The sequence below is a fragment of the Stigmatopora argus genome, chromosome 13 (genome assembly GCF_051989625.1).
Source record: "Stigmatopora argus isolate UIUO_Sarg chromosome 13, RoL_Sarg_1.0, whole genome shotgun sequence".
NCBI classification, from domain to species: domain Eukaryota; kingdom Metazoa; phylum Chordata; class Actinopteri; order Syngnathiformes; family Syngnathidae; genus Stigmatopora; species Stigmatopora argus.
The window spans coordinates 11,531,965-11,552,206 of record NC_135399.1 but is presented as its reverse complement, the minus strand read 5'-3'; the positions used below and the strand labels follow the sequence as shown (position 1 = coordinate 11,552,206).

The 20,242-nt window shown below is 41.6% G+C and overlaps 2 protein-coding genes across 5 annotated transcripts in view; one reads left to right on the top strand and one right to left on the bottom strand.

Moving 5' to 3' along the window:
- Positions 1-1,384: 1,384 nt before the first annotated feature.
- dlx2a (distal-less homeobox 2a) lies at positions 1,385-3,698 on the bottom strand. Its single transcript, XM_077617355.1, has 3 exons — positions 3,209-3,698; positions 2,334-2,518; positions 1,385-2,236 (listed from the first exon to the last, which is right to left on the bottom strand). The coding sequence occupies exons 1-3, from the start codon at positions 3,504-3,506 to the stop codon at positions 1,853-1,855; spliced, it is 867 nt and encodes a 288-aa protein (XP_077473481.1). The 5' UTR covers positions 3,507-3,698; the 3' UTR covers positions 1,385-1,852.
- Positions 2,354-20,242, top strand: part of itga6a (integrin, alpha 6a) — a 21,073-nt gene continuing 3,184 nt past the window's right edge. For 3 of the 4 annotated variants that reach the window (XM_077617348.1, XM_077617350.1, XM_077617349.1), the window contains exons 1-18: positions 7,577-7,802; positions 11,224-11,348; positions 11,607-11,686; positions 12,429-12,690; positions 12,766-12,897; positions 13,391-13,604; positions 13,673-13,866; positions 13,931-14,025; positions 17,377-17,504; positions 17,639-17,728; positions 17,803-17,864; positions 17,945-18,114; positions 18,242-18,385; positions 19,020-19,135; positions 19,221-19,383; positions 19,492-19,578; positions 19,961-20,040; positions 20,112-20,186. In XM_077617348.1, the coding sequence (XP_077473474.1) occupies positions 7,648-7,802; positions 11,224-11,348; positions 11,607-11,686; positions 12,429-12,690; positions 12,766-12,897; positions 13,391-13,604; positions 13,673-13,866; positions 13,931-14,025; positions 17,377-17,504; positions 17,639-17,728; positions 17,803-17,864; positions 17,945-18,114; positions 18,242-18,385; positions 19,020-19,135; positions 19,221-19,383; positions 19,492-19,578; positions 19,961-20,040; positions 20,112-20,186 (2,372 nt within the window). In that variant the 5' untranslated portion in view covers positions 7,577-7,647. Of the gene's footprint in view, positions 2,542-7,576; positions 7,803-11,223; positions 11,349-11,606; positions 11,687-12,428; positions 12,691-12,765; positions 12,898-13,390; positions 13,605-13,672; positions 13,867-13,930; positions 14,026-17,376; positions 17,505-17,638; positions 17,729-17,802; positions 17,865-17,944; positions 18,115-18,241; positions 18,386-19,019; positions 19,136-19,220; positions 19,384-19,491; positions 19,579-19,960; positions 20,041-20,111; positions 20,187-20,242 lie in introns of those variants that run through there. The other variant, XM_077617351.1, reaches the window with a different exon arrangement.

The window sequence follows — 20,242 nt, the reverse complement described above, 5'->3', positions numbered from 1 at the left end:
CATACAAGTTGGACAATGTTGATGCTTGAGACTGCCTTGCATTAAAATGACACCCCAAATTAGGATGGGTGAAATCTTACAGAATTTGGCTTGTTAATTGCAGGCTTTCACAATAAATTGAATTACAGCGAGAGGACGAATGGGGTGAAGGGAGTGTTTTATTTGCAAGTTGCACAAAAAAACTAACAAAAAAAAAGATGACATACAGCAAATTGTAAGCCTGCATCACAAAAAAATATGTGGAAAAACTAATCATGCTCGTAAAACTTTGCTATGACTGTATGTAAAATCCAATATTAATACTACTGCAACATTATATGCAGTAGCATCTATCTGAAGAAAAAAATACATCAGTTAAGGTGAGAATTGTGTTTGAATTGCTTAGCCAACAGTCGCCGTAATCAACGGTAGCGCTTAATAATGGTTAAATATTTGAACCCATCAAAAGAATAGCTCTTGAAATATGTTTCCTTGCTTTTACACCATTAATAAAATAGTTTTTAACCTAAATAAATATAATTATAATATAAACCAATTTCATCTATCTTTTATGAAATGCTCTTAGAAATCACAGCTGTATAATACTTGTAAAATATTATAATGTGACACCTGTCTTAACGTTAACCCATAAAATAAAGAGTCAAACCATCATTTCAGAACAGGCTCAATATTTTCATTTATTATAGTAGTTTTTTAATGATGATGTTATTAGAGAGTTAATCAAAACTGAGAATTACTTTGGCTAAAACTAGGCTCATTTGCTGGATTCTTATTTTGACATTGCATATTTTGATTCCTATAAAATAGACTCTAAATTATAAACGATTTTCTGTGGTCTAAAATCCCAATTGCTATATTAAATCTTATCTGTAGGTGAAACAAGGTCCACTCTAGTCTTCCTTTTAAATTATATTAATTTTCTTTTCAGATGGGTTTTATGCTATGAAAACACCGCCACATAATTGCAGTTATTGTTTTTGGCTTCTTTTTAAAAATATGAATGAAATCTACTCCAGTCAACCCCAGGAATCTTTTTATCTATTGATTTTCATGATCATAGAGTGATTTTTTAAAAACAAAAAACACCAATAAAAAATTATGATTGTATATCAACAGCTTGTAGGAAAAAAAAGGAAGGTGGACAATAAGAAGGTACATTTTTACCATTTTTATTCAAATAAACAATTCTCTGAGCACTATAAATATGAAAAATAAATAAGACAAAAACACAGTTTAAGATTGATATAAATGAATCAGATGTTGGACAAACAGTAGCTCAAAGTTGTTGTTTTTTGTCATGAGCTTTCAAAAATGTCATATTTACAGAAATGAAAATATTTCTATAATAATATAATAATAATAAGAGGCCACTACAAAATTCAACTCCTTTCATTTTGCTATTTATTCAAAAGCACTTTTATTTGTATTCGACCGACAGCATTACGTCAAAATACAAATATTGTCTTTAAAGCAATTACATTTTCAAAATACCAGCAAAGGTCCAGTGTTTTTTTTTTGTTGTTGTTTTTTTTGTCTCTTTTTTTCTAGATCTGTTTATAACACAACATAACTATATGAGGTCAAGTATAAAAAGGCACAATACAATTTACCTGTGCTACATCACTGACGGGTGAAGTTGGAATTTGGCAATAAGAGAAAAATATTTTAAAAAAAAAGAAAAAAGGGGGGATCCATAGAATAGTGGTTCATTCATTTACTCATTCATGCATCCCTGGCAAAAAAAATAAATAGGCGTGAAAATATGGGTCAAACGTCCAGTTGCAATTTTACTCCGCGCGTAAAAGTAGGACCCGTTTAGAAAAATGGACGTATACTCGTCGTTTCATTTCCTTCAGAATATCGTTCCGGCGGTGATGGCCGAGTTGTGGTGGAGCAAAGCGGGTTGCAGGTGGCTCACGGAGTTCGTGTTGGAGTACCACGAGTAGTTGGTAAAAAAAGAAGAGGACGAAGATGAGGACGAGGAGGAGGACGAAGAGGAGGACGAGGCGGAGGAGGTGGCGGAGGAAGACGGCGCGATGCCGATGCCGATGCCGGTGCTATTAGGCGGACTTCCGCAGTGCGGAGGTAACGCTGGTTGTGCGACAAAGTCCCAGGCGCTCGGCGGGGACGCGCACGGAGGCGACTCGCTGCTAGCCACGTGCTGCTCGGGAGGAATCTCGCCGTTTTTCCACAGTTTCTTGAACTTGGATCGCCGGTTCTGGAACCAGATTTTCACCTGCAAAGAGAGGACAAGACAGTGTGTTGACGTTGTTGTTGGTGGTGGTCGTGGTTCACTGTCGATGCACGGGAGATCGTCTCGGATCGTCGCCCACCTGCGTCTGAGTGAGGCCCAGGGAAGCGGCCAGCTCGGCCCGCTCCGGGAGAGCCAGGTATTGGGTCTTTTGGAACCGTCTCTGGAGCGCTGCCAGTTGGAAACTGGAATAAATGGTTCGAGGTTTCCGGACTTTCTTGGGTTTGCCGTTCACCATCCGGATTTCTGGCTCGCTCTCTTCTTTCTCTGCGTGGATCAACATTGGTGGGGTGAGTACGATTTGGGGGAAGGTTCTTCCTATTTGGGAAGAACTGGAACCTTATACATTTGATTTAACCTAGAATTGTAGAATCTATTCCGGTTTTTGGCCTATATTTTTTTGCAGAATTTGACATATATGACCCATGTCTTTTGTGAAATTTATAGCATTTTTTGTTTTTAATAGTTTATTTTTTCCCGAAGGGAAATAAGGAAATATTAATAATAATCATTGGAAATAATTGATTTAACATGGAATTTTTTGTCTTATATTTATCGGTGTTTACTATGCAAGTAACATAATGGATTTTTTGTCTCATATTTATCAGTGTTTACTATGCAAGTTAGAATTGGACATAATGTGACATGTTTATGTCGTGGAATTTATCGAATTTTTCAATGGGAAACAATGATATACCAATAATAGTAATAATGTAAATTTCACCCTATGATTCATGCAAATGTTTTGAAATAGGCAAACATGAATATAAAACACACATCCATGTGTTTACATTCAAACCCAATTGAAATTGATCATTTTCTACACAACAATACAGTCGTGAGTGTTCATTTCGTATTGAACACAATTGAACTTTTTTTTGCTGTTATTCTGCATTCCTATTGCAAAACTTTTTACACTCAACAATGCGCCTAAAAGAACAAACCCGATTTGCCTACCGATTTCCGCCGGAGCGGGCGAAGAATTGGCTCCGTAATTGCCGTAAGCGCCGTAAGTCGAATCGAAGGCAGCCATGTCGTAAGACTTGGAGTTGTAAGGCCCGCTGCCTTGGTACTGATAAGAAGCCAGAGGTCCGAAGGGCGAGCCGTGCTGCGGGCTGTGGTAGTAGCTGCTGTCCGTGGCCGTGGACACCGGCAAGGTGGGCGACTCCTGCGACTTGTGCAAACTGTGGTAGTTGCCCGAGCTCATCTGGTTGGAGTGCATGTCAGTGCCGAGGTTGTCGAAAACTCCCGTCATCTCCGAATCAGCAAAAGCGTGTCCACAATCGGATTATGGCCTTTTTTTCAAAAGCATCCCAAATGCCCTGTCCAAATGTCTGTCTATTTGTCTCCCTTCCACGCTGGCCTGTGATGCTCTATCTTGCCTTGCGTACCTTGCCTTGTCTAGCCCACCCGCACGCTCGACCGGCCAGGAGGAGGGCGCTTATGAGAGAGAGGCTGCGAGACGGGCGACCAATGGTCGAAGAGAATCAACAGGCTTCCTCCCAACACTTTCAGGGAGGGGGCTCGGCACCCGCCACAATGATGTCTGATAACAACAGAGACCACCGTTCACTTGCGTGGACGGTGATAGACGTCCAATCTGTTGGAACTGGGAACAGCTGACAGATTAGGCCAGCGGAGAGACTTTACACTTCAAATGGATTGGACGTATGTCACTGTCAATGGCCCAGAGATGTGATTATTATCTAGTTCAAATGAGTTTGACGCCTGTTGCTGTTAATGTAGCCAAAGATTTGTAATAACAAAATGGGCCTGATGTAAGGAAAAAAAATGATCAGATTTTTTTCCCCCAACAAAAGAAGATGAAAAGCTTTCCTCTGTTTAACAATGGTGTGCAAACTACAGTCAACTGTGCCCCGTTGCCAAGTTTTATTGGTCGACAGCAAATGATGAAAATATAATTGATCAGGGCTGCACATAGAGCTTGAATTGAATTTTGAGTCAACACTTCAAACTCATTTTTGCCACCAGCTGTCCAGCAATTTTCCGTTTTTTTAATGTATCTTTCCTTTTCATTTAAGCAGAAATTTGTACTTGCATAAAGAAAAATACCCTTAACAGATATTACAACTATTCTTTAATAAGCGAATGATACTAAAATACAGAAATATTTTTATGTATTTATTTAAGTACAATGCAGTAAAACTCGAATTTTGGATGATTGAACTCAACTACCTTAGAACCAAACCTCATCAAAGTTAACAGCAGCAATACAGTGGTTCTCTCTCCCGGTAGAAACCGGCATTGCATATATTTAATCCCACACCAAAATCGCAGTTCATTTTGTTGCCACAAGACGGCAGCAAAGCTCATATTTGAGTACCTTGACCTCACTTTCGGGGCCACTGTTTTTCCCCACTCAAGTTAAAAACAAATTCAAATACAAGGATATTCCAGGTCAATTTTTACTATTTATTCAATCAAACGAGCTTAGAGACTTAGTTATGGTGGCTAAAATAAATGAAACCAAAAATAACAAGAAAATGCTTCCAACTATGACCTAGTTCTCTTATATAGTCATTTCTGGTCTCTTTTGTGAAAGATTTCATGCCATCAAAGAAAAAGAAACATAGCAAACAATTTATCCATTGAAATTTCATCTATTTGGAGGAATTGTTTTGAAATTCAAGCACCATTTTTACAGACAATAGGCCTTATGCTGGATGTTAAAAGAAGAAGAAGAGAGCTGTTTTGTTGCTCAGTATAACAAAAGACATTAGAAATGGTGGATCCTCGTTTCCACTTCCTGCTGAGAAATGAAGCATTCATCTAATCCATCTCCATGGTAACAAACCCTTTTGCTTGTACTACGACTCTCCGAGTACTCGTACTGTTGTCCGACTTGAAAGACAGTAGCTCGCTAATTCGCCCATTGTTCCTCATCCAACACACTCAGCAAAATTGCTTCTTAACTTGTGGGCTTCTTGTAAACATGGACCCAATCCGGTCCTGTGTTCCTTGACCTCTTTGTTTGAGGGTCGACCGGTGACGTTCTGCGGCTTTCCGCACTCGGGTTTTGTCGGACAACGTCCACCGGGATAATCCCCTTCAGCATGTGTTTCCTAATGACCAATCGCCCGAGTATTTTTAGCAAGAAACAGGCTGAATGACCACAACAATTAGAAGGAAGTTGAAGTTTGCTGTCAAAGTAGCAGAAAAGGAGAAGCTTCGACCTGGATTTCATCAAGAACTTCTCCAGGATGATCACCGGAGAGAGTTCTGGGAAATCACTCTCGCTCCCCCCCCCCCCCAAAAAAACTAGCCGCTTCACTTTATTAGGACAACAAAGGAATCCCCCAGAATTCCCTTGTATCATCATGAGAAAGAATTTGGCGATGTCCCCCGGCCCCCATTGTCGAGCCGGTGGCACGGCACATCCCCCTTCCTCTCGGCCGGCCTTTGTGCGGGGGGTTTGGGGTGGGGGGCAGCACATTTTGTGCGGTCGGCCTCCCGACAAAGGAGGACGCTGCTGTCACAACAGGAGTGGGATCAGCTGTGAGCGACCGGTCATTTCACGCCACGCTTCACATGCCCACTCGACCACGCACGACCGGCCCAAATAGAAAATTCAACATCCGTCCTTCCAATATGGCGGCCAGTTCAGGTTTTTCAGATTCCAAAAGCAAGCAGCTAATTGGAGAAGCAAACTTTTGACGCCCGCGGACGGGGATTTGATCCGGTGTCCGTCCACTCTTACTGACACAAAAGAACCAGAGTCCTATTTCGCCAATTGCCTCGGGACAAAGCGGACATGAAAGTGCGCTTTCGTGTGATGTTTTGAACTCAGGTGAAGGCACTTAAACCCTCTTTGGTCACAATGAAAAAACTACAAAATGACCTTATGCTCACCCACACAATCTGGAGTCTCAAAATGCTTGTTTTTGCAAAGGCGGTTTCATGTGCGCTAAATAAGTCAGCCCAAAACATTGGTTCCCTTTGACGGTACTAGACAAATATTTAAAAAATGTGAAGCAGACAAAAGTTTTAGCCAGTTTTAGTTGTGAAGTAACAGCAAATACTCTTTAGTGACCATTTGTTGTTGAGCGCTCAGTTCAACTTGGGTTGTGTTTCTTATTTCTATTGCCATGGCATCCAACCATAATCATTCATTGCAAGTAGGCGCGCAATCAGATCATGAAATCTTTGAAGAGGCCTGCGATGTGTTCAAGTGTGACGCATCGATGAGCAAACGAGACAAAACAATACATGACATTCAAATATTCCACATTAGAAGCCTGCGAGTCATTTGCCGCAATTAGCGGTGCAACTGACACACACACAAACACACACACACACACTCGCACATGCATATTGACAAAAGCCACTTTGTTTAAAGAGGCATCCGTATTTAAGTAGTAAATATCTGCAAAAGTCCTCTTAAGTTCAACTCTTAAAGACTGAACGGTGACTTTTTAATAACGTATTAATCAGAGTAGCAGGTGTTAATGGTGAGGTTGCGCGTTCATAATTTATGACTTTTTCCTCAGTCTGATGATTATGATATCAATAATGCAACAAATAAAAGCATTACTATATATGGTCTTTTTTGTTCTTTAAGAACAAGAAGCCTTACGATACATGATCTTTTGTTTGTTTTTAGAAAAAAACCTTATTATAACTGGTCTTTTTTAAAAAGAAAAATAGCCATGCTATTTGGACTTTTTAAAAACCTTACTATAAAGCTCACTATACTTGGTCCTTTTTTTAACAAATAAAAGGCATATTGTACATGTGCCTTTTTTGGACAAGTAAAAGCCTTACTATACATGGTCTACTTTTTTTTTATTTTTAGGAAAAATAGCCTTACTCTACATGGTTTACTTGTTTTAAGGAAAAAAAATCTTGCTATACATGGTCTACTTTTTTTTCTAAAAGGAAAATAGCCTTACTATACATGGTCATTTCATTAAACAAATAAAAGCCTACTATATGTTATATATTTTTTAAACAAATATCCTTACTATACATGGTCTTTTAAAAAATGTATTTATTTAGAAAAAACTGCTTTACTACACAGGGTCTTTTTTAAAAGAACAAAAGCCTTGCTGTACTACATGGGCTGAAGACCACCGAAAATAGTCCCTTGTGTGGCCACTGATTTCCAGCCAAAAATCAGAAAACCGCTTAAATTGATGTCCAAATATGACTGTACTTGAACATTTAAAATCAATTCATTCAGCTGTCAACTACAAGGAGATTGGAACATGTGCCATCACCCCTTCCAATCTCTTTGTAGTTGTTCCCAAAGTGACCAAAAGGGGCGCTTTGGTTGAATCTCCCCCTCCCCGAGGGGACTTACGCAGCGGCAGCTGAGTAGAGCAGACTGCACTGGTTGTGGTGGTGCAAACTTTGTCCCCGCAAAAAAAGCCACCGGGATGCTCTGTGCGGTACTTTTCTACTTTTTCAACGTGCCTTCATTGCTGGCTTTCAACTTGGACACCAACAATGTGATCAGGAAAGACGGGGAACCGGGCAGCCTGTTTGGATTCTCCCTTGCCATGCACCGCCAGCTCAATCCGGACAAACCCATGTAAGTCTGCAAAATAGTAACTGCAATATAACGTGGAGGGGAAAAATAACTTTGTAAAATAAATGCTACTATATGTTTTTTTTAAAAAACACAACTCAATTTGATTAAAAAGCATGCCAACTAGAAAAACAATGGTGACAAGTGTCATGCAAATTTGCTGTAAAGACCAGTACTTAACTATTGTGTCATGTGGACAACTCAGTTGCTGCCATTGACGTTGCTCGACGTCCAAAGGATTGCATTTAGACCTCCAGGTGAAAATGGATTGGGCGTCTAGTGATGTCGAAGACACGAAAAGATGAGCATTTATAGTCGGCCATGCAAGTTAAAATAAACTGGACCTCTATGTTTGTCAATGGCATGCAGTGAGTTAATGGCATTTGCTTTATATACAATAAGAGAATATTTATTGTTAAGAGGACAATATTTAGATCAACAATGTCTAAAAACATTCCTCTTTTTTGAGCCACTTATCCTCAAGGGTCGCGGGGGTGCTGGAGCCTATCCCAGCTAACTTTGAGCACCAGGCAGAAGGACACCCTTAATTGTTGGCTAGCCAATCGCAATGCACAAGGAGACAAAGGACAACCAATCATAGCTAGACACAATTTAGAGTTTTCAATCAGCCTACCAGGCACATTTTGGGGATGTGGAAGGAAACCGGAGTACCCGGAGAAAACCCACGCAGGCCAAATTTTGAGCTAAGCAACCAATCAGAAGACAGAAAAATGTCAAAAAAAAAACAGCTAAATCATCCCTAGAACAGCAGAAATAAATGTGATCCAGATTTGAGGGACCTCTCCTCCTCAGCTCCCTCCAGCAGAACCTGAAGGGTTCCTGCCTTCCATCGTCCCGTTCAAACGAATACGCGCCGGCGTGTCCGAGCCTGTTTATAACGACCTGCGCTCAGATTACAACTGGTGGAATTTTATCTCTGCTGCTGCTGTTTTGACTGCGATGTGCAAGAGGAGCTCATCTGTGAAAGTGACCAGAGTTCTCGTTAAACAGGGAAAAGTGACAGACACGTGAACCCGGAAGCCAAAGCTGTAGAGTTAATAACACGTTCCCACCCTAAATAGTTGACTTGAGATGACTCCCAGGGTTGAACTTACCTTTGTTGTGGCTTCCACCATGTCAGCGAGGGGCTTCGCCGTTGGAAACGGTCAGCTGTTCATTAGCTGGGTCGCCGCTCCATCAGCTTCCGCTTCAATCGTCGGCATAATTAGCCTTCGGGTCACATGAGCGGTGCTGAGATCAGATCATGGCAAAGATTTTTTTTAAAAATGCACATTTAACTCTTTGGCTGCCATGGAACAAATAATGGATGGCAATTTTGATATGATATTTTGTTAAAAAAATCGGCTGTTTCATCAACAAATTGTTTTACATGCCAAAACTGATTTGTATTTTCTATTGCTTCAGATAAACTGGAGCTGATTGCCATAAATATATTCATAATTCAATTTAAAGCAAAATTATGAACACACTTGAATCAAGAATGCCATATCATTTCCCCCCCAAATCTACGACGTATCATACCATCCTAAAATAAATCAAATTGTCGCAGAACATTGTATAATTGCCCCCAAAAAATCTACAATATATCTCATACTACCCTTAAAAAATGCCACCCCTCAAAAAGTCCCTTCCCCCTTCTTTCCACCTCATAAATATTTTCTGGTGGCCGACTCCACAGTCAATCAGGTGTGTTTGTATACATCATTGTTATGTGAATCAGTGAGAGCGGTTTTACGTGCACAGCTGTTGCACCACTGCGGCCAGTTAACAAAGAGCAGCGGAAGCATTGTTTGCGGCCCTTGCGTTCTTTTCTCACTTACACTGCAGTGACGGACAGAAAGACGGACGGACAGACAGACGGACGTACGGCATGATGACACTCGAGTAATGTGCACGCAGTCCATTCATTCGGGAGAGCAACCGGTCAAGCAGATGGCCGCGTTGCATCCAAATGTCAATATTACCCCTCAGTCACTTGCTAAATTCTACAACTTTTCCCAGGAGCTCTGCTGTTGGGGTTCCTTTACAATTCTAACACTTGCATGCTTTTTTTTACAACTTGTATCCGCTATCGAGTTGGCTTGTTAGAACCCCGTGAGTTGTATTTCTGGCTCCGTCATCTTGATAACCGTAAAGGCCACTATGTGAAAAGTTTGTATTTGCATGCCACCGGTCTTTTGTTTGAGCACGGCCTTTGCAATTTGCTCTCGGGTCTTTTGGTCAGACCTCCCCGGGAGGCGCATCCTTGTCGGGGAAATTAAGAGCCACGGGCCCCGGTCCTGAAGATCAATAGAAAGAAAGTGCATCTAAAGAGAAAAGCTAGACGGGATTTCCTTTTTTGTTCCAAAAGGAAATTCCTGCAGTGCGTGCATTTTTCTAGACTTTTTATTGAGATTGTCAAAATGTAGCCTACAAGGTTCCTCATGTGTATAATAACTTGTGCGAGAGTGAGCGATAAAATGAAATATGTTCATAGTTGCAGGTTTCCTTATCTGAAGGTTGATAAAAGTTTGTTTTTAAGACTAGTCTAAAAAAAATCACAGACAAAACAAATACTCTGTTATCAAACCTGATTTTTGCTTGAGTCAGACTACAACATACTGAGGTCAACCTTGCAATCTCATAGTGGGATGCCATCTACTTTTACAGTATATACTCATCCATGTTGTTAACACTAATGGAAAAAAAACCTGAGTGACTAAGTGTCAAAGCATTTGAGGAGGGAAATGTGCAGAAAATAATATGCCCACATACCATTTCCTCCTTTTATTTACTGTTTTTCTTTGTCTTAAAGCAGGAATCTTAGCAGCTGCACAACTCTTGCATTCACAAGCATGTCCAATAGTGAAACATTGTTGTAGAAATGTTTTTTCACATGAACTTGTGTACAGTAAGCACAAACATTTTGGGAAAAATACCCCCAAATTTAACCTCAATTCAACTGGACTAGAATGCAAACGATAATGCTGTGCACAATAACCCTAATCCCCTTTACAAAAAGCTTAGACTAATTCTACTAAAGTTTTGCAACGACTTATGTTAGTTAGCCTTATATTTTATGCCATTTAAAAACCAGTTATTGGAACAGAGCTAAGTACTACTTACCCCTTTATCTACTGGATAAATGTATGTGTAATAAATTACGTGAGAATAGAATCCCTTCTGGATATTTTGGACTGGTTAGACCATGGATCATTCTTGCACCAATGCTTCTCTGAGGCGCTCTGCGAATAGCCCGCATTCTCCACAAGAAGCGCTGGCCTAAGAACAAAAGACTGCAGAACTGTTTTGTTATTGAACAAGATTTAAATCTGACAATGTACTGATAAGGGTCCCATTCGCCCCATCACGTTCACCTGATGGCTGCGAACAAGGCGTGATACATTCGTATTTCTTTTCTCAGGTTGTTAATTGGTGCCCCCCGAGCCAAAGCTTTGGGAAAACAGAACGCCAACATCACTGGAGGACTTTACAAATGCGACATCAGCTACTCTCCCGACTGTGAGCGCATTTTATTTGACAGTGAAGGTAAGAATTTGCCTTAAGCCCGTCCATCCGTTCAACCGTACGTCCATGCGGGATAGGACAAAAGGCCGTCTGTATCCTTGTCGAGTTGGCCGTGAATTGCAAGGAGAGTTGGAATTTGGCTCCGAGTTAAAAATTCTGATGAACTACCCGTTCTAGCTTGTTTTTCTTTGTTGTGGATTTTTTTTGTCATACATTGGAGTTTCTATTGCCTATCCACGCTTATGCCGTTGCTTTGTCTCTCTGCCTAAACGTTGAAAGAGGATATCCGAGTTGAGAACAAGGAGAACCAGTGGATGGGGGTGACGGTGCACAGTCAAGGACCTGGGGGAAAGATTGTGGTGAGCATTCATAAAAAGTTTGCCTAGTTCTCTGCACTTTTTTATTATTAGGGTTCTCATTTGACACAAGAGGACCGAGCTGAGATTCAAACCCCAAACTGTAATGATTGCCAAAAACCCTATTGATCAACATACTGTTAAATGAATAACTGGTTCTCAAAATTTGACACAAAGTAGCACCGTAATGATCAAGCTGGAAATATGGCGTCGTCGTAAGCACAGGTTTTCATATACAACAAAACCTACTGGAAAAAAACGTACTAAACTTCATCTGAACTCCCCTAAATACTCACTAAAAGCACAGTATAATCTTAATCAGTTGAAATAAACCTTCCTAAATTATCCAGATGTACAGATATTCTCTCTAAAAGTAACATAAGTACTTTGAAATCAAGTTTTCTGAATACATCTGGATGTACTAAAACACCCTTACAGGTTTAAATCTACTGAAATACTTACTGAATCTTTTCTAAATACTCCTGTATATACTCAAACATGATCTAAAAGTAGCCTTAATATCTACTGGAATACTTCAGGTTTGCGATACTACATTCCTAGATGTCATCAAATACCCCCTTGATCCAGGGGTGGAAATTATGGGGGTGCTGGAGGTGTTTTGTACACAAACATAAACCTGAAGTATTCTTATCAAATGCAATAAATTTGAGAGAAAAGTTTTGGCCAATTTAACTTGAAAAGATTTCATTGCATAACACGAGCATTTTTTGGGGGATGTCCTCAGACTTGCGCTCACCGCTACCAGAGGCGCTTGTTCGTGAACACTCCGCAAGAGGCCCGCGACATCACGGGCCGCTGCTACGTCCTGAGCCAAGACCTGAGCATCGACGAGGCGTCCGACGAGGACGGCGGCAACTGGAACTTCTGCGACGGCAGGGTCAGAGGTCACGAGATGTTCGGCTCTTGTCAGCAGGGCGTGGCCGCCGCTTTCACCAAGGACTACCATTACCTGGTGTTTGGAGCGCCGGGAGCGTACAACTGGAAAGGTCTTGAAACACGTTCGGCCACCCACCTTCCCCACCGCGCTGCCCCACTGATGCGTTTTTTTCTCCCCTCAAAAGGCATCGTGCGGGTGGAGCAGAAAAACAACACTCTGCTGGAGATGGGCGTGTACGACGATGGCCCGTACGAAGTTGGGGATGAGCACGTATATAATGCGGATCTCGTACCCGTGCCGGCCAACAGCTACCTCGGTGAGCCGCAAAAATCAATATTCTGATATTAAATGCAGAACCTACACGCAGCAATACTGCGTTTTTTTTAAACAGTTTTTATTGGCCCACATAATTTTTTTTAGATATCATCGAAATAGTCACACATAAGAAGCTGAAATTGAAGCTACTACATTTTTTTGTACTTCTCAGCACTTGTTACTAAAATCAGTGCCCCGTCATTATTTCTAATCAATGTAGGGATTGCAGATATTTTTTTTAACATGAATAAATTAAAATAATAAATAATTACATGAGATGTCAGATGTGATTTTCTTGATCTTCTTGTGGTCAATGAGCTATTTGTTCTGCAAAATTCTGTTAGTGGTGTAAATACATATACATGATATTTCGATCGTTGCCAGGCACCAAGTTAAATCTTTTGGGGGTTTATTGCTGTCAATGGCATCCAGTGAGTCAACACACAAAAAAAAACCAATCTTTTTTTTTTAAATCCGATTCTTTCTCCATTCAGGATTCTCCCTGGACTCGGGTCACGGCATCAGCAGGAAGCGTGGTCTCACCGTGGTGGCGGGAGCCCCGAGAGCAAATCACAGCGGAGCCGTCCTGCTGCTGAGGAAAGACAACGAAGGCTCGGCCCGACTCGTAGTGGAGCACACGCTGTACGGACCCGGCCTGGCGTCCTCTTTCGGATACGACGTGGCCGTAGTCGACCTGAACGGCGACGGGTGGGTCACATTTTCACCTTACGTCAAAAAGTGGAAACAAAACCCGACCTTACATTTGCGTCACTCAGTTGGCAGGACATCGTTGTCGGAGCCCCTCAGTTCTACATGAAGGACCGAGACGTGGGAGGTGCAATTTATGTTTACAGCAACCAGGCCGGACGATGGCGAGGCGCCGCACCCGTTCGTCTCGATGGCAACCGAGACTCCATGTTCGGCCTGGCGGTGGACAACATCGGCGACGTCAATCGGGACTCTTACGAAGGTCAGTCCGGTCATTCTGTTGCTTTTTAACGAGAACATGGTTGCATCGAGTGTTCCTTTATCAGACATTGCCGTCGGAGCACCTTACGACGACGCCGGCGCCGGAAAGGTCTACATTTATCACGGCTCTGCGCAGGGAATAAAGGCTAGTTCAGTACAGGTTAGTTCCATTTTAGACATGAAACATGACTGTATGGCGTTGAATTACTGTATTTTCCAGACGACAAGTTGCACATTTTTTCTTTTTATATGGTTTGGGTAGGCTTGCAACTTATACTCAGGTGCATTTTTTGATTCACATATTCACTGGAGATGTGCGTGCTAGGATGAAACTATGTTTGTTCTTTGTCCTGGTAATATGAAATTCCCCCAAAAATCAGTTTTATGCTGTAGTGCAGTACCACCAGTGGTAGACAGACTCCCTCTAGTGGTACACGAGTGTACAGTACAGTTCATTTGTATCCTGCTTAAACTGCATACAGATTTATAGAACTGTTTGTTTGGAAACACTTAAATATAATACAATTTTACACAATGTGGGAGGAAACCAGAGTACCCGGAGAAAACCCACGCACGCCCAGGGATATGGTTACTACTTGGATGGGAGACTGCCTTGGAATAACAGATGCTGGAAGCTCTTATGTTTGCTCACTTAACCTCGTGAGAAGCAGTTTGATCCACAATATACACAAAGCTCTCACTCACACTTACTTAGATTGGCTAATGTAGATTGGTCGGCCAAACTCAATGTCAAATGTGCACTACACAGGTCAATGCTTGGTTTTGCTCAAATTATAGGTGCTATGCAAAACATCCAATCTCATGTCCTGGTTGACCTTCTGGCATACTACCCTGAAAAAACTCTGGAGGTTAAGCAAGGTTGTGCATGGTTACTACTTGGATGGGAGACTGCCTTGGAATACTGGTTGCTGGAAGCTCTTATGTTTGCTCACTTAACCTGGTGAGAAGCAGTTTGATCCACAATATACACAAAGCCCCCACTCACCTTTACGTATATGTATTTGTGCGGCAAACCTCATGAAAAATGTCAAAGTTTGCTCTTGCTAAAACTATAGATGCTACTCAAAACATCTAATATCATGTCCTGGTTGGTAAAGTCATGTCAAGACACTTGGTCCCTCGACACCAAGATTTTTGTTTCCAGGTAGTGACCCGGGTTCGAACCCAGGACCCTGGATCTCAGAGGCTAATGCTCTAACTGCTCAGCCAGCAGAACCCATAATAATTTTAGTTAAAAAAAAAAATTTGACATGTGTTTTGCGCCCAAAACCAATGTCAATTTTTTTTTTTTAACTAAAACTATTGGAGGCTCCGCCGGCAGAGCGGTTAGAGCATTAGCCTCTGACATCCAGGGTCCTGGGTTCGCATCCCGGGCACTGCCTGGAAACAAAAGTCTTGGTTCCCTCCCGCCGAAGGCGGGAGGGGACCAAGTGTGTTGGTGTCCACCCCCGCCGTGTCCACCCCCGCCGAAGGCGGGGGTGGACACCAAGTGTGTTGGTCCCCTCCCGCCGAAGGCGGGAGGGGACCAAGAGTCCTGGTCCCCTCCCGCCGAAGGCGGGAGGGGACCAACTGTCTTAATGTCCCCTCCCGCCGAAGGCGGGAGGGGACTAATATGTTTTGGTGCCCTCTCCCACCAAAGGTGGGAGGGGCCACCAATATGTTTTGGTGCCCCCTCCCACCTTTGGTTGGAGGGGAACCAATATCTTTTTTCCAGGTAGTGACTGGGATGCGAACCCAGGACCCTGGATGTCAGAGGCTAATGCTCTAACCGCTCAGCCAGCAGAGCTCACAATAAATTTAGTTAAAAAAAAAAAATTGACATTGGTTTTGGGCGCAAAACGCATGTCAATTTTTTTTTTTTAACTAAAATTATTATGTGTTCTGCTGGCTGAGCAGTTAGAGCATTAGCCTCTGAGATCCAGGGTCCTGGGTTCGAACCCCGGTCACTACCTGGAAATAAAAATCTTGGTGACGAGGGACCAAGTGTCTTGACATGACTTTACCAACCAGGACATGATATTACATGTTTTGAGTAGCATCTATATAGTTTTAGCAAGAGCAAACTTTGAGATTTTTAACGAGGTTTGCCACACAAATACATACATTTAAGTAATGGTGTGTGAGGGCTTTGTGTATATTGTGGATCAAATTGCTTCTCACCAGGTTAAGTGAGCAAACATAAGCGCTTCCAGCACCCAGTATTCCAAGGCAGTCTCCCATCCAAGTAGTAACCATGCACAACCTTCCTTAACCTCCAGAGTTTTTTCAGGGTAGTATGCGAGGTCAACCAAGACATGATATTTGATGTTTTGCGTTGCACCTATAATTTGAGCAAAATCAAGCATTGATCAGTGTAGTGCACATTTGACATTGAGTTTGGCTGACCAATGTACATAAGCCAATCTAAGTAAGTGTGAGTGAGGGCTTTGTGTATATTGTGGATCAAACTGCTTCTCACGAGGTTAAGTGAGCAAACATAAGACCTTCCAGCACCCAGTATTCCGAGGCAGTCTCCCATCCAAGTAGTAACCATGCACAACCCTGCTTAACCTCCAGAGTTTTGTCAGGGTAGTATGTCAGAAGGTCAACCAGGACATGATATTGGATGTTTTGCATAGCACCTATAATTTGAGCAAAACCAAGCATTAACCGGTGTAGTGCACATTTGACATTGAGTTTGGCTAACCAATTTACATGAGCCAATCTAAGTGTGAGTGAGGGCTTTGTGTATAAAACTGCTTCTCACGAGGTTAAGTGAGCAAACATAAGAGCTTCCAGCACCCGGTATTCCAAGGCAGTCTCCCATCCAAGTAGTAACCATCCACAACCTTGCTTAACCTCCAGAGTTTTTTCAGGGTAGTATCCAGGGTCAACCAAGACATGATATTTGATGTTTTGCGTTGCACCTATAATTTGAGCAAAATCAAGCATTGACCTGTGTAGTGCACATTTGACATTGAGTTTGGCCGACCAACCTACATAAGCCAATCTAAGTAAGTGTGAGTGAGGGCTTTGTGGCTGTGTCTATAGGCAAAGATTTGGGCTGTCACCCACCCAAGTGGCATGGACACATCACCCCAAAAAAGCACTTCCTGCGTAGTTCTCGGAAGAGTGTTGGAAGATCAAGTGTGGAAAGTCACATTCCAACCCTTTTCTTGAAATTTCTGGTGCCAAGTCCAAGTTTGTTTTGTATGCAAAATTTGTGAAGGCATGCTGCACTGTCTTGGGTGACTGAGTGCTCTTAAAACGCAAAATGCCTATTCTTTTGAAGTGAATGGCATTTCTTAACCTGAAAAGATAGAAATGCCAAACATTGCACACTAAAACTTGAAACGTTCCTACACAAACTGATAATTTGAGGTCGTGCTAACAAAAATTGTCAAGATTATTGGCCTACGAAATGGGGTCAAACATTTTGGAACACCCTGCACTTATGTATGTAGAAAATTGAATTTTTAAGTGTTTTTTTTTATTATCTATTTTATTCCAGATCATTTCTGGGAAAGATTACAACATGCGACTGTTTGGCTATTCTCTGGCAGGCAACATGGACCTGGACAGCAACTCCTATCCTGACCTTGCTGTGGGATCTTTATCAGACTCTGCACTCATTTACAGGTTTTCATATTCATACACATTCCACGATATTTACAAAAACACTTGCCGAGAATCAATAGGACCTCGACTTTTGATTGGGAGTTTAAATTTCTTTCGCAATCACATCATCAATTTCACTTCACTATCTTTTTCAGGGCACGACCAGTTATTAGTCTTCACAGAAATGTCCAACTTTCCCCCCGCGAAATTGATCTGACAATTAAAAACTGTGGCAACAACATTTGGTAAATATTCCTTCACTATTTGTACATTTTTTTTAAAAAGTATAATTCAGAAGGAATCTTTTCTGTGCCTTTAGCTTCACGGTGGACGCTTGCTTCAGCTACAGAGCAAACACGGCGTCTTATAACCCAAGAATAAGTACGCAAGCTTTTATTTTGACGAACCTTTCAGAAAGGCTTCCTCCGTCTCACACGTCATTTCACGTTCTTTCTCAAAAGCCATCGGCTATTCCGTGGAAGCGGACGGAGATCGCAGGAAACAAGGCTTACTCTCCAGAGTTGTATTCTTGAACAAATCTAACTCGGACACAGAACACCAGTTTAACGGCACCTTGGACCTTCGAGGACAAAAGCAGGAAACGTGCGTGAAGATAAAAGCCAAGTTAAAGGTGAGCACTAAAGAATCCATGAAGCAGCGTCCAACGATCAAAAACTATGTTACATACAGTGATTTAGTAATAGTTGGGACTATTCTACACTTCATATTCCTTTTTTCCTTTTTCTTTTTTTGCACAGGACAACATTAAGGATAAGATGCGCAGCATTCCCATCGAGATGTCGGCACAAATTGTTGGTACAAAGCGTCATAAGTCCAAAAGTGGCCTTCCGCAACTGTTGCCCGTTTTAGACTCTTCTCAGTCCAGCCAAGAAACATTCAAGGTGGGAATTACAGAAAACATTGTCATTCTATGAGTCATTCCAGAATTGGAGGACATTTAGGCTTCAAAATTCCTAAAAGTTTACCCTTAACTGTTCAAATTTTCTGCTATTTTTTTAAATCAATAATTGGTTAAAAAAATATTTAAAGTTTGATTTGATAGTCATAACAGTTGGTTTAATCGCAGCTACAGGTTTGCAAATCAACACCAATTTTAATTTTTCAGGTAGAATAGGTTATCACTTATTCCTGACCATAATGCCATACTTACCGTATTTTTCGGACCATAAGTCTCACTTTTTTCATAGTTTGGCAAGTGCTGTTTTTTTTTTCTTCCAAAACTGTTTTTGGAGGCTATAGCTGTCTGACTGTACGGTTAGTGTTGTTGCTTTCTGATAAAATGAAAATATTGCCCTCCCAAAATGTGAATTATACTCATAAGTTATATATTTTCTCTTCTACATGAGTACTCAAGTGCAATTTTTAGTCTGAAAATACAAAATAATTGTCTTAGGACAAGTACATTCCCTAAGAAAATACATGTTTTAGAATTTTGCCCAAGCATTATTCAAAATGTGATGGATAGGAAGTAAAATGTACTCAAATTCTGGATTTGGCCCATTTTTGTTGCTGTAGGTCAACTTTGTCAAGGAGGGATGCGGAAGGGATCATATTTGTCGCAGTAACCTGATGATGAGCTACAAATTACTGTACAAGCAAAGCAACCAAGACATTTACTTGCCTTTGCCCATGTGAGTAAGACAAAGAACTTAAGCTCCACCTCTGAATCACAATTCAGTCACAATGAACGTCAAATGCTTATTTGTGCGTCCGCAGCAAAAACAACGTCCCCGTGTTTCATTTGACTTACGAGAGGAAAGACTTGGCTGTGCGCCTGACCGTCAACAACATCGACGGAGACGACGCCTACGAGGCCAAACTGACGGGGTCCTTCCCCGACACGTTGTCTTACTCGGGCGTCCGCTCGCATCGTGCCGCGGTACAGTAGAATTGTGAATTAGATTTTTTTTTTTTTAACATTCTCAATAGGGTTTTTTTCCCTGACTGCTAAATGTGACTGACCACGCACTTTCTAATTTCTACACAGATTGACAAGCAGATCATTTGCATCGCCAATCAAAACGGCTCGACGACTGACTGCGAACTCGGCAACCCGTTTAAGCAAGGCTCCCAGGTATCAAACCTTAACGTCATAATGTACAAACGGGATTACCCAGAAAGTCGGGACGGTCGTTCTTTCGCCCCTCGCTGTCAAAATGGATCGGAGATCTTGCGCCGTCAATGGCACTGAAAAATGAGAAACAACAGCCAGTTTAAGTGAAATGGAATCTATCGTCATTTCCTATTGATTTTATGGGGATTTCTAGACATTTGCTGTTTTGGTTGCTTTTTGCAGATTTGGGGGGATTTCACTGCAGGGGGTGAAAGAACGAATGTGCAGTAGTGGAAATTAAGATAGATGTACTCATACACATCATTTCATTCATATTTTGAAACAAAATTTGTAGTGTCTTTTGGTTTGTACATGTTTGAAATCCATTTTTTTTGCCGTGTAGGTTACATTTCACATCATTCTGAGCACTGTGGCGATGACTCTAGAGACGACAGAGGTGGATATCGACCTACAGCTCCAAACGTAGTAACTCGAAACGCGAGCCAGGTTTTTTTTAATATTTCCTGTATTTATGGTATTTTTTTCCTATTCAGAACTAGCGTACAAGATCTTCCCCCCGTGAAAGTCAAAGTCAAAGTGATGATTGAGTTGCCCTTATCGGTTTCAGGGTAAGTGTATGTGTGACGGTATTTGCCTGAGGTGTGTGGATCTTAAATATTGTTTT

What these genes read in the sequence shown, in the direction of transcription:
- dlx2a (XM_077617355.1), bottom strand. Translation starts at nt 3,506, where the DNA reads ATGACGGGAGTTTTCGACAACCTCGGCACTGACATGCACTCCAACCAG. An exon ending in GCCCGCTCCGGCGGAAATCG is followed by an intron (nt 2,519 to 3,208) that starts GTAGGCAAATCG and finishes TGATCCACGCAG; the next exon opens with AGAAAGAAGAGAGCGAGCCA. An exon ending in TGGGCCTCACTCAGACGCAG is followed by an intron (nt 2,237 to 2,333) that starts GTGGGCGACGAT and finishes CTCTCTTTGCAG; the next exon opens with GTGAAAATCTGGTTCCAGAA.